Source organism: Salvelinus fontinalis, chromosome 9 (genome assembly GCF_029448725.1).
Source record: "Salvelinus fontinalis isolate EN_2023a chromosome 9, ASM2944872v1, whole genome shotgun sequence".
Classification (NCBI taxonomy): domain Eukaryota; kingdom Metazoa; phylum Chordata; class Actinopteri; order Salmoniformes; family Salmonidae; genus Salvelinus; species Salvelinus fontinalis.
The window spans coordinates 33,036,925-33,050,708 of NC_074673.1; the positions used below are offsets into that span (position 1 = coordinate 33,036,925).

The 13,784-nt window shown below is 43.7% G+C and overlaps 1 protein-coding gene across 4 annotated transcripts in view; it reads left to right on the plus strand.

Annotated features, from left to right (window-relative positions):
* LOC129862456 (S phase cyclin A-associated protein in the endoplasmic reticulum-like) overlaps positions 1 to 13,784 on the plus strand; it is a 128,429-nt gene that overhangs the window by 38,022 nt on the left and 76,623 nt on the right. For 3 of the 4 annotated variants that reach the window (XM_055934150.1, XM_055934151.1, XM_055934152.1), the window contains 13 exons: positions 1,552 to 1,668; positions 2,438 to 2,565; positions 2,740 to 2,996; positions 3,754 to 4,083; positions 6,296 to 6,463; positions 6,631 to 6,694; positions 9,986 to 10,103; positions 10,241 to 10,352; positions 10,775 to 10,915; positions 11,281 to 11,436; positions 11,538 to 11,680; positions 12,408 to 12,489; positions 12,613 to 12,765. In XM_055934150.1, coding sequence (XP_055790125.1) covers positions 1,552 to 1,668; positions 2,438 to 2,565; positions 2,740 to 2,996; positions 3,754 to 4,083; positions 6,296 to 6,463; positions 6,631 to 6,694; positions 9,986 to 10,103; positions 10,241 to 10,352; positions 10,775 to 10,915; positions 11,281 to 11,436; positions 11,538 to 11,680; positions 12,408 to 12,489; positions 12,613 to 12,765 — 1,969 coding nt within the window. The remainder of the gene's footprint in view (positions 1 to 1,551; positions 1,669 to 2,437; positions 2,566 to 2,739; positions 2,997 to 3,753; positions 4,084 to 6,295; positions 6,464 to 6,630; positions 6,695 to 9,985; positions 10,104 to 10,240; positions 10,353 to 10,774; positions 10,916 to 11,280; positions 11,437 to 11,537; positions 11,681 to 12,407; positions 12,490 to 12,612; positions 12,766 to 13,784) is intronic. The other variant, XM_055934153.1, reaches the window with a different exon arrangement.

A 13,784-nucleotide genomic window follows, 5' to 3' on the forward strand; every position in this document is an offset into this window, starting at 1 on the left:
CAAATTATTTCCCAGGTTTCCTTTCCTAGGATGACGGGACTTGCCAGACAGTGACTCTAAAAAATTTTTTAAAACAGTGACGCTAAAGTGAGCGACTCGTCTTGTCAGTGTAGCCTATCGAATCTGTGAAAGAGACATTTATTTGGCTCCCTGATTTGCATAGCTTACTGGTAGGTTTCTTGACGATTATCTTTAGATAAATTATGAAAACATTCGATGAAGATGGTGAATCATCACTGCAGGAACAATAGGTAGTGGAGTGCCTCATTATGGTCCAAATACTGTGTGATAATTCGGGCCCAAACGGAATCCAGACATTACAACGGAGTTTAACAATATACATGTTTTTATTGACTTAAGTAGGGAACCAACTAAAGGTATTGAAAATGTTTTAGTTTTCCCAAGTTTATCATAAGACATGAGCAGAATGCGTCAGTGATAAGTATTTGCTGTAACTTTCTGAAGAGGCAACGATAATGTCCCTGTGTGTGTGCGCGTTGCGCGTGTCTACCACTTTGTGTAGCCGTTAGCGATGATGCTAATGAAAACAGTCTTCTGGTAGATGGAGTCTTTCCCAAAAACCTTCTCAGTTAAATCTTAACTACAAAGTAGCCTATGCTTACCTGGCAGAATATCCAGTGGGTATTTGTTTTGCAAACTTTACCATCATGTGCGCAACAAAAACACCGCTAAACAACAGCCTCTTGCTAGGTGCACACTTGAATTAAAGGGTAACTACACCCACAAATCCAAAATTCGTTTGTCCCAGACCTCAAAAGTAGTCTCCAGATGTGGTTTAAGTATTTGTGGATTTAGAACATCTCGTTGTGGACTTACAACATCAAATGTGTTTGTTTTTCTATTAAACGTGATTTTGACAGTGAAACCCTAAACTGAAAAAAAACGTAACCTACATTTTTCAAGATAATGTGGGCTATTTACTAAATATTTCTGTTTTAATAAAACACAATTTGAAAAACAAACATTGTGGCCATTCATATCTTGCAATAAAACCGTATCTAAGACATGTTAAAGGTTTAATGTTCTCCAACTTAGAACATTTTCCTGATCATATAGAACTGGACAATATCCAAAACAAGACATTAGAATGTACCAAAATAGAGCTCCTTCGGCCAAAAAATCCTTTGCCCCGGGGCACCTGGCTGTTTCTATTTGGCAGGGTACTCACACTGCTTTCGCTCTGTCTCACTCTCACCCCCACCCCCATCACTCCCTGAGGGAACCTCTAAGTGACATCTCTGCTCCATGCCATTGAGTCACAAACAGACTGGATCAATGGCTTCTCTTTAACACAATGACCACAACACCTGTTAATTGACTAAGATATAAAAATCCAAGCTTTTATGTTGCCTCCCAATTTGTACATTTTACATAGACTGTTAATCAATCAGTCAACCTTTGTTTCTGTGTTCCATTAATTTAATTGTTTTTAGGTTAAGTGAGACAAAAATCTCACCTTGAACTATGGTACTACAGTATATTACAAGTTTATGAAAAACATATTCATTTCTTTGTCCCCTCTGAATCCAGACCCACGTCTTTGGCTTGGGAAGTGCGTAAAATGTCCCCAGGTCGTCATGTGTTGCCTAGCCCATCATCGGACAGAATGGTCCCTTCTCCTAGTGCTCGCCGTGCCCTCAACTTTGGGTAAGATTTCTCCATCTCATTTTTGGTTCAGTTGACAGCCCTAATCTCTACTGTTTCTGATCTGAGCTCAAAGTGCTTACCATCATGTTTATGTAATGACTGACAGTCATTATGAACACACAGCAGTCATCAAAATCCCTTGTTGTTTTACTCCCCATCAGCACATTCTGGGAAGCAGTACAATCTGTTGTGCCTCAGCATCTTTCAGCTGCAGCCTGGCTGACATTACGTGTAAAATGGTCAGCCATCATTAGATGTTTACAGTTAGCGTAAAGGGAACACAAATGCTAAAACTTTAACTAATCAATGTAAGATATGATGTGCCGACTGGTCTAGGTTGGTAGAGGCTACTCTGTGATCTGATAAGGGGATTGATTGCTGATGGCGAGGCATTTGTTTAATGTAATTTGTTGAGTCTCACTGGCCCTCGCCACAGAAACAGTGGGAGGTGTAGATAAAAGTGTGGTTAAAGACTGCTGAAGCATCAGTTCAATATGTGCAGTTCCCTGTAATCGAATGCTGCAGGAAATGGGTATTGATCATGAAGGAGGTCTGTTGCCTGAGACAGTCCTGTAGGACCTGGGAGTGTTGTGATGAAAACCCTAGCCTGGAATGACAGATGGAGCTGCTCCCCTTGGGTCATCTCTTTTAGTGGTCTTCACAGCCATTTATACTATTTTTGTACAGTGATAATCTCTCTGGTTGAAATGCGTTTGTGTATGTTGGCATTGTTCTCTTCTGGTTCTGATTTATGTGTTTATCTCTCCAGTGGTCCTCCACCCACACTGGCGGTAGCTCGTCTGTCCCACACGGGCCCCAGCTGGGCTGAGCGGGTCAAGTCCTCCCAGTCTCTCCCTGTCCCCAGCCAGTCCAACACCTGTCCTGTAGAGAAACCAGGTAAGCAGAGCTCTTTCCTCCATATCTATAGAATGAACTACATGATCCTCATCATTTAGTACACCTCTGATGTCCTTTTGTTGTCAGGGTGTGTCCCCCCTTCTGATTAACGCCTATGGGACATCGACATTTGTTTTGTTCTTTTCTTATTTGTGTGTGTTCTTCTGTGTCCAGGTAAGAAGGACTCTGAGGGCTGGGAGACAGTCCAGCGTGGACGTCCTGCTAGGCCTCGCTCTGCCATCATCGTAGCCAAGGTCAGCCCGGTCCTGGCCCACATCAGCCCTAAAGACGACAGTAACAAGGAGAACCAGCAGCTCCTTGGCAGGTCCTGCCCCCTGGATAAAGACAAGGGTCACTGTGAACAGCCAATCCCTGAGGAGCCTGTCCCACTTGAGGAGACGGCAGGAGACTTGGAGAAGGGTAACATGGAGGTACTGAGCCCTGACGTCGCTCACCCTACAAGGAGTCCCCAAATATAAATGATTCAGGAAGACGGGAGATGTGGTGCAGAGTAACTCAAAACCGTTTTATCAGCCACATTGTTTTTGTTTTGGGCTCCACAGTACTCATAGACAGCCTGTCCAGATGGGGCATATCAGTTTTAACACAATTGATCGTACACTGAAATTTCAGAGGCAGAAAGATGCCATTTTAACTCTCATGAAATAAATTCTCAATGTCTCAGAACACACTGGGTAGGGGTGTATTCTAGGCATTGCTTGATTTAGACAGATTTCATGTTTCCACATTTATACTGAAAAAAATATAAACGCAAAAAATATAAAAATATAAACGCAACATGAACTATTTTTACTGAGTTACAGTTCATATAAGGGCATCAGTCAATTGAAATAAATGAATTAGGCCCTAATCTGTGGATTTCACACGCCTGGGCAGGGGCGCAGCCATGGGTGAGCCTGGGAGGACGTGGGCCCACCCACTTGGGAGCCAGGCCCAGCCAGCCAATCAATTTTTATGTTAGTTCATGAAACATTTGACATTTTGCGTTTATTTTTGTTCAGTATAGTTTATTTGATGATCTGATGAGGTTTGTGTGTTTTAGGGCATGTTAGTACCAACCTCCCTGCATGATGTGTGTGTTAATCGTTTTGATTTGTCACTGCTCTCGTGAAATGCTTGGAATATGCATGTCTTTAATATTGTGTGTGTGTGATTGTGTCGGTGCAGCCCCCAGCAGACAGTGTGCAGGACTCGGGGCAGTGTGTCGACACACCCTGTGAGGACACGCCTCCGCCCATACCAGCCCCAACCCCTTCTCTTACACAAGCCGAAGACCCTGCCCACTCCGCAACCCTATCCCTACCAGCTCCAGTCCCTTCCTTAGCCCTCCCTCCGTCCCTAGACACGGCCCAGATGGATGGGCCCAGTGCTCTGGGGAACAAGGGGGCTGCCGGGGGTGCGTCACAGGGCATGGCAACATCTGCTCCAGGACAGGCTGAGACGCCCATGGCAGCGGTGAAACTGGAGAGTGTGCTGGACCCCACAGAGCTTTCCACTGTGAGTGCTGAGCGATGGAGGAGCAGAGGGAGGGGAGGGCTCAGTGCGCGGGTTGGGGGGGGGGGGGGGGGGGTCAGGGATCCCCCAGGGGCCTTCACCGCCTAAACAAAGTCAATCTACAGAACCTTCAGCCACAATGTGAGATGACATGCTGCACAGCCCGCTCAGAACAGCCCTGTGCCAGGCAGGACGGTTTACTTTGGGGTGTTGATGGTTGGCTGTGAGAGGATGACCATATGGGTCCGGTTGTGGGAGCTATGAAAGCAGTGTCTGTCGTGTTCGTTGCTGGAAGTAGCCAGCCCAGTTGTTATGCTGTGTTGATGAAGTGGGCAACAATCAAAACTTGACTGGGATTTGAGCTGAAATGGTGAGAGAACCTGTGACAGGGTGTCCAGTTCAGGGACAGGTTCAGCCCAAAGGGCCATGGGTCATGGCATGTGTACAGTTGTGGCCAAAAGTTTTGAGAATGACACAAATATTAATTTCCACAAAGTTTTTTGCTTCAGTGTCTTTAGATATTTTAGTGTCTTTAGACCTGCCTGCTGCCATTCCTGAGCAAGCTCTGTACTGGTGGTGCCCCGATCCCGCAGCTGAATCAACTTTAGGAGACGGTGCTGGTGCTTGCTGGACTTTCTTGGGCGCCCTGAAGCCTTCTTCACAACAATTGAACCGCTCTCCTTGAAGTTCTTGATGATCTGATAAAAGGTTGATTAAGGTGCAATCTTACTGGCAGCAATATCCTTGCCTGTGAAGCCCTTTTTGTGCAAAGCAATGATGATGGCACGTGTTTCCTTGGAGGTAACCATGGCTGACAGAGGAAGAACAATGATTCCAAGCACCACCCTCCTTTTGAAGCTTCCAGTCTGTTATTCGAACTCAATCAGCATGACATAGTGATCTCCAGCCTTGTCCTCATCAACACTCACACCTGTGGTAACGAGAGAATCACTGATATGATGTCAGCTGGTACTTTTGTGACAGGGCTGAAATGCAGTAGAAATGTTTTTGGGGGATTCAGTTCATTTGCATGGCAAAGAGGGACTTAGTAATTCATCTGATCACTCTTCATGACATTCTGGAGAATATGCAAATTGCCATCATACAAACTGAGGCAGCAGACTTTGTAAAAATGTATATTTGGGTCATTCTCAATTTTTGGCCACGACTGTACAATGACTGTGTCAGGTATTAGTTTGTTTTCTGTTGCTAATCTCCACTGTGCATTAGCGATCAGCAGCTGTCCTGTGTAAGGTTGGTTACTGCCTATGTAGTCTCTCTGCAGTTAATCAGGGATACCCTCCTTCACTAGCAGGGCTACTGTCTGTCATAGATACTTACACAGCACTTTAACCTCTTATGGAGGTTTTTTCTATACCTAGAGATGAAAACTTTCCCTGTAGATCATTCAAAAGACATCTTAGCTCAGATTAAACGCAGGCAGATCTGGTCTTAGTTCTGGACCAGGCCAGACACCTCTCTGGGTGGCTCAGATAAGCCCAGTGCTGCAGGACCCTAGTTAGAGACAAACAGCTTTGTTGGTGAGAAAAACCCCTCCCTCATTCCCCTTGTTAAGTTAGACTGGAGCTCTGGTCTCTCTGGACTGGAGTGCAGCTAGCTGTCTATCCTCCCTGATAGTAATTTTGGACTAAGGAAAGACTATTTGTCAAGTTCATGTCGGAAGTGTGAAGACTAATAGACATTGAGACATTTTGTTCTCCATCAGGCTATTTAGACTAATCTAGTAAGTATTTATTCTGACCTGTGTTTCATTGTTTTGAACCATGTCAGTGAAATGGTCCCTTAGTTGTGCCTCCTTCCACCATCTCGTCATCCTCACAGTGAACTTGTTCTGCATGACTCCTGAATGCTTCCTCACCTGTGATCTTGTGATTGGTCGTGTGATGCAGTTAACTTTTTGGTTTGATCTTCTTTTCAGTTTTGACATATATATAATACCAACATTTCAAAATGGTACTCTTAGAGCTGTATGAAATGAAGACACATTCTTCAAAATAAAACTCAGGAAATGTTTTAAGTTGATCACACCAAGCCCACCACTATATAATAACATATTTCAAAATCTTGGTAAAAGCAATAGACAACATTCCTGCATTTTAGAGATGTTGAGATAGACCCTGACTGCCAGTGGGCTTAGTCAAACCTGAATGACCTGAAGGAGCTGTATGTGAGTCTGTGTGTGTGCTGTGTCCAGCCACAGTCCATGGCAGAGGTCCTGGCTAAGAAGGAGGAGCTGGCTGACCGCCTGGAGAAGGCCAACGAGGAGGCTATCGCCAGTGCCATCGCTGAAGAGGAACAGCTGACCAGAGAGATCCAGGCTGAGAACAATGACCTGGAGACTGACAACGAGAGTGACTTCTCTGTAAGACACATACCTCACACACTCACACTTTTCTTTGGTCATATGAAAGTAGTTTGGTGGTTAAACATGTGAAGTGGTAGGATCTCTTTCACCATGTCTTGAGTTTTGCTCACTTTGCAATATCCTAATGATTGTCACTGATCATGAACTGATTCTCTTACTTCTAGGCCAGCATTGGCAGTGGAGGTGGACTCAACATGGACTGGAGTGACATGTTAGCCGATTATGACGGTAAATCTCTTTTCTGTAATTGATCTACACTGTACAAAAATATAAAGGCAACATGTAAAGTGTTAGTCCCATGTTTCATGAGCTGAAATAAAAGACCCCAGAAATGTTCCATAAGCACAAAAAGCTTATTCTTTTCAAATTTGGTGCACACATTTGTTTACATCTCTGTGAGCATTTCTTCTTTGCCAAGATAATCTATCCACCTGACAGGTGTAGCATATCAAGAAGCTGATTAAACAGCATGATCATTACACAGGTGCATCTTGTGCTGGGGGCTATAAAAGGCCACTCTAAAATGTGCAGTTTTGTCACAACACAATGCCACAGATGTCTCAAGTTTTGAGGGAGCGCGCAATTGCCATGCTGATTGAAGAAATGTCCCCAGAACTGTTTCCAGAAAATTGAATGTTAATTTCTCTACCATAAGCTCTACCATCCATCGTTTTTGAGAATTTGGCAATACATGGAGTTATGTAAGGAAAGACCCCCATGAAATGGGCAAAAATGAATGGCTACTTATTGACATTAGGCAAAACATATACACAATTGCAAATACCACTCAATTGGGTGGCAGTTGGTCAAAATCATATTGCAAGTGGAACATAGCAAATGCCGGGTGTAATAAACCAAAAATCCCAAAGGGGGCGAGCGCGCTCCACCGTAGGATTCAATATGGTAAATGGTCAAATTCAGGTCTCAAGGGTGAATCTTCAAAATCTGAATAAAAACACAAAAAATGAACCTCGGAAAAAGTGCGTTTTTGGACCGTTTTTTTTCTTCTTTTTTTGTCAATTATACATATGTAAGAACCGTATGTACCTAAATTTGTCTTATTTTATGCGAGTTTGTCCATAAGGCCTATGTTTTGTCCATTTGCCATATATGATCATAGGAAGTCTGCTTCCGAACCCAAAAGTCAGTGAACCATGTGCAAATAGCCTATATACTGACCAAATGGAATATATATATATCACTATGTTAAGCCCTGGATCAACCTAGAAGGTCTATTTGTCAAGTTCTGATCATAGGAAGTTAGAATTTCTCAATGGTGTTGATTCAGCATGTTAATTTCGTAATGGGAAGTCCTTATGGATGTACATTGGCAATGGACACTGTCAACTTGCAGAATAGCATGTTCACACTGACAATATGCTGTATAACTGCAGTATAACATGTTAAGACTGGCAATGTATTACACTACTGTTCAAATGTTTGCGGTCACTTAGAAATATCCTTGTTTTTGAAAGAAAAGCACATTTCTTGATCCATTAAAATAACATCATATTGATCAGAAATAGTGTAGACATTGTTAATGTTGTAAATGACTATAGTAGCTGGAAACGGCAGTTTTTTTTAATGGAATATCTACATAGGTGTACAGAGGACCATTATCAGGAACCATCACTCCTGTGTTCCAATGGCACGTTGTGTTAGCTAATCCAAGTTTATAATTTTAAAAGGCTAATTGATCATTAGAAAACCCTTTTGCAATTATGTTAGCACAGCTGAAAACTTGTTCTGATTAAAGAAGCAATATAACTGGCCTTCTTTAGACTGGTTGAGTATCTGGAGCGTCAGCATTTGGGGGTTCGATTACAGGCTCAAAATGGGCAGAAACAAATACCTTTCTTCTGAAACTCGTCAGTCAATTCTTGCTCTGAGAATTGAAGTATATTCCATGTGAGAAATTGCGAAGACACTGAAGATCTCGTACAACGCTGTGTTCTACTCCCTTCACAGAACAGCGCAAACTGGCCCTAACCAGAATAGAAAGAGGAGTGGGAGGCCCCAGTGCACAACTGAGCAAGAGGACAAGTACATCCGTCTCTATGGGCCGAGGCGGTTTCAATGCACCTAGTCTTGTGATTTTGGGACTTTTCTAAATGTTGTCATTTTCGCAACGTTAAAAATGAATTGAAGATATTGCAAATAGACAAGGCTGTTTCTCGACCTGAGAACCTTCTAGAGCCACAACTCACCGTGCACTACCGACTTAAGCTCTAGAACAGGTTTCTACGTTTCAGAGTTCTAGGTCTGACGGTTCTTTGATGGTTCGAACGCCGGTCACTATAGCAGGCTCTGTCTGTCTAAGCCCCACACTGTGTCAGTCCATATTGGTTGTGTGTGTGAGTGCAGAAAATCACGTAGAGCTCTGAAACACGCCTTAACATGCCTCAGCTGGATCTATAACTTTTTTTTTCATGAAATGGACGTTGTACGATTTCTCGTAAACTACGGTAGATAAATGACTGGTTCTATTTTTCCTTACACCGTAGGTTTATGTACTTTGACGTGAAGCGGTCAAATTAGTGCTGTATTACCGTTTTCGACCTTCAATCCCACAAAATGTGCATTAACTCAAAGAGCATTGTGGCCTCGATGTCGTCATGTTTCTGGGCTAAAAGTACATTTGGCCACCCGCTGTGCTCGAGTTTCGTCTTTGAAGTCTGTTTCATTTACAAGAAAAAGCCATGTCCATTTGGTTATGAAATGTCCATTTGCCATATAGTCAGTTGCCATCTGGTGGAATTTTCCGGTACAGCAGAAAGACATTTATTTATTTATCTCTGAAACCGAGTCTCCTTGACACTATTTTTTTACTTCCTGGAAGACCAGGCCTTGGTTGCGACCTGAGGTCGTCGGCCTATTTTAATATCACTCCCGGTCCTCTAGTAAGGGACCGTCCATTTGCCCTATGAAAATCCTCATCAATCATAAGGGAGTTGCCACATGCGTCCCTTAAGTATGGTATGGGCAGGCATAAGCTACAGACAACAAACACGATTGCATTTCATCGATGGCAATTTGAATTGCTAGAGATACCGTGACAAGATCCTGAGGCATGTCACCCATTGAGCATATTTGGAATGCTCTGGATCGACGTTTATGACAGCAACTTCGCACAGCCATTGAAGATGAGTGGGACAACATTTCAGAGGTCACAATCAGCAGCCTGATCAACTCTATCCTCAGGAGATGTGTCGCGCTGCATGATGCAAATTATGGTAACACCAGATACTGACTGGTTTTCTGATCCACGTCTCAACTTTTTAATTAAAAACAAATCTGGGACCAACAGATGTATATCTGTATTCCCAGTCATGTGAAATCCATAGATTAGGGCCTAATGAATTTATTTAAATTGACTTGTTTCCTTATTAACTTTAACTCAGTAAAATATGTTGCATGTTGAGTTTTATATATTTTTGTTCAGTACATATAATGAAATGTGTTGATGCTCTTGCTAAAGACACAGATTTGGTCAATGTCTAGACTCACCTCTCTCTGCAGCGAGGGAGCCCTGGCGTCAAAGCACCTCCTGGGGGGACATTGTGGAGGAGGAGCCTTCTAGACCCCCTGGCCATGGAATCCACATGCACGAGAAATTGTCCTCACCGTCTCGTAAAAGGTGAGACACACACCCACCCTCATGTCACGCTGAAGTTTGTCAGAGAAAAGATCTTGATTCATGTCAAAGTTCACTGCTACTGTGTGTAAGACAATTGGGGGAGAGGAAAGTCGTTTTTTTTCTGTCTTTGTTGGCAGAACCATTGCGGAGTCTAAGAAGAAACATGAGGAGAAACAGCTGAAGGCCCAGCAGCTCCGAGACAAACTGCGGGATGAGAAGACCCACAAGCTGCAGAAGCTCCTGGAGAGGGTGAGTGGCCATGCAGTGCAGAGACAACAGGAAACACCACAGACTAGCCCCAGACTGGCCACGAGGAGAGCTTCTGTCAGCACACTGCCAGATAGAATCACTAAATATCAGGCCAGCTCCGTCTCTCTCAAACCAGCTGGCCACAGATGTGTCTGGGAGAGACGTAGCCCAAACTCGGAATCTTTCATGACGTTTGTTTTTGTTCTTCAGGCCGTCGTGGGATGAGAGAGCCCTTGAATAATCCTGAGTATTAACCACATAAATACATGAAGTGGTGTATATTCACATTAATCCCTGTGGACATGAGACCAGAGCGGGTAGCAGCAAATGCTTTGAAAGCAAGACAACATGAAAATGTCTACCTTGGTTAGAGAAATGTACATGGGTGAAATGAGCTGACCCAAGCTGTCTTTCCCTCACAGGAGAAGGAGGTCAGGAAATGGAAGGAGGAGTTGTTGGACCAGCGGCGGAGGATGATGGAGGAGAAGTTACTCCATGCAGAGTTCAAGCGGGAGCTGCAGCTCCAGGCCATAGTGAAGAAGGCTCAGGAGGAGGAGGCCAAGGTACAGGACTGACCCCTTTTATATGTCCGAACTCAGAATCAAAGAGTATTTGCAAAAATAACAGTCACTGTGGTATAACTTTTATTTGATTGGCAATTTTCTGCATTTTTCAAAGTCCCATCAGGTAGCCCGATGTTCCAGGACTTACCCCTGGAACACTGCACACCTAGTCCAAGAGTTGAAGTATTTTCCTAATTAGATGTCCCTTGTGATAATACATTTTTGACACTGAGAATGTTCTTAAAGTAAAGACACAGGACTACTAAAAAGCAATGGCAAACTAGAGTAGAGGCAGAATTTTAGATTTTTTTTTTGTAGCTTGGTGATTCAGACTTGTTGACCGGTGGCCTTGTGACTCTGTACAGGTGAATGAGATAGCATTCATCAACACTCTGGAGGCCCAGAACAAGAGGCACGACGTGCTGGCTAAGCTGAATGAGTACGAGCAGCGCCTCAACGAGCTGCAGGAGGAGAGAGGCAGGAGACAGGAGGAGAAGCAGGCCAGAGATGAGGCTGTACAGGTAACAATGGACAGCAGCTCCCCCTTTTCCCCCCAGACCTCTCTGCCTTACCCCAGTGTACAGTCCCACTGACTGGCTGTGGTCCCTGTCTGTCTCCCCAGGAGCGTAAGCGTGGTCTGGAGGCAGAGAGACAGGCGCGTGTGGAGGAGCTGCTGATGAGGAGGAAGGAGCAGGATGCGCGCATCGAGCAGCAGAAGCAGGAGAAGGAGCGGGCCAGGGAGGACGCTGCACGAGAGAGGGCCAGGTCTGTACCACCTGGCTCACAGTTGGAATCACATCTTTTTTGGACTATCAAATGTGGCCCTCATTGTGCTTCATGTGCAATAGATTTACAGTTGGGAGTACCCGTCTGATACGGATGTCAAGGAGGTTGCTCTCCTCACTGAGCACGGTTACATGCACACAATAATACGATTATTGTAGGTAGTCAGATTAATATAATCGTTTGTTTAAAACGTTTACATGCTTTGCAAGAAGAACGATTTCCCTAATAATCCTGTTTCCATGACATCTGAAATCGGGCTACCTGATGGGACTTTTGATAAATGCAGAAAATTGCCAATCAAATAAAAGTTCTACCACAGTGACTGTTATTTTTGCAAATACTCTTTGATTCTGAGTTCGGACATATAAACTTTGTATGTGAAAGGTATTTCTAAACTGCATACGTTCAGTATTTCCCAAACTCACTTCACAAGCGCATAAGGGTAGGCTTGCGCTACCGTGCTGGCACAGGCACAGATACACAGCTGGAATACTGACTTAAGCTGTTTACATGTCCTAATAATTTGAAAAATTGCTCCGAAAATCGGCCTTTGCTTACTTAGATTTTGACGTTACAGTGATTAAGATAAGCAGAGTGTTTACATGACTAATTCCATACTCGGTCTACTGCCATAATCCACTTAATATTGAATTATTAGTGTGAATGTAAACGTACTCACTGCTCCTGTATGTTGTCCTCTCCACAGAGACCGAGAGGAGCGTCTGGCTGCCCTCAGCGCTGCTCAACAGGAGGCCATGGAGGAACTGCAGAAGAAGATTCAGATGAAGGTTAGTGTTGCTGCTGCACCTCACTGCTGTTCTAAAGACCAGACTAATGTTGACATTTCCTAGTTGCAGACCAGACAAAAGTTTACATTTTCTATTTGACTTCTTGGTTGTTCTCCTTCCCAGCACGATGAGAGCAGTCGCAGGCACATGGAGCAGATTGAGCAGAGGAAAGAGAAGGCAGCAGAACTCAGCAGTGGCAGACATGCCAACACTGACTATGCCCCTAAACTGACACCGTATGAGCGCACGAAACAGTGCTCATTGTGCAATGTTGTGGTATGTACTCATAGTCTAAGTCTGAAATGGTTTTTAATTATCTGTTTTTTAACAAGATGTCTTTGTATTATTCTTAGTGTAGATGCTGATTTTATATTTTGCCCAGTTGTCCTTGGCATATATTCCCTCTGACACTAGATGTGACACTATTTACCAGACGTCTGGTAGCATTAGACAGATGCTGACATACTGAGTAAAGAACCATTTTAGCATATACATTCTAATTTTCTTGATCCACTCTCCAGTGAGAAGTTCACCCTTTACTTAACTTAATTCCTTGCAATAATTTGTGAGGCTGATTGGCTTACATGCTTAACCTAAACTGAAGGGGAAAGCAGCAGCAGCTTTGTGGCAGTAGAGTGTCTGTGGAGGTCCTAACCATTGTTGTTTGGCAGACTGTATGCATAAAAATGTTGACAAGAAGGTGATTCAGAGGATTTTGGGAGAGAATGTATTTAAATGAGGATTTAACTGCATTGATTAAACATGAACTCTGGGGTGGAGATTTATGACTGGGCATGATTTTCAAATGACAGGCAACAAATCCATTGGCAGGCACATTTGTCTATGACGGACCCGGCCGGCTCTCACTGCTACAAGGTTGAGACACCTTGAAGCTCCAACTAGCATCAGATAAAGAACAGTGTGTGTGTGGGTGGGAGAGGGGGGAATCTTGTTAAAAATGTCAGATGACCTTGGCCAGCATCTGACACCGGAGATCATCTATAGGTCAGCAGCTGGCACTCTATTTAATGACATTAATCACAGGCCATCTGTAATAGGCTTTATTCCAGCCATGAGTGGGAGGAAAACAACACAGCCACATCAACCTCATCTCACGCTGTTTGTGTCAATTCTTCATCTTCACACCACTTATTCCAATGCTTCAGTCTGTGTATCGTCCAATCTTGCCCACAGTTTAATGTGTTAGTACTGTATCAGCTATTCAGTAGTGATGGGGAAAAAAATTGACACAGTTACGTATCACGATATTATATTGATACTTTGACTCCAAGTAT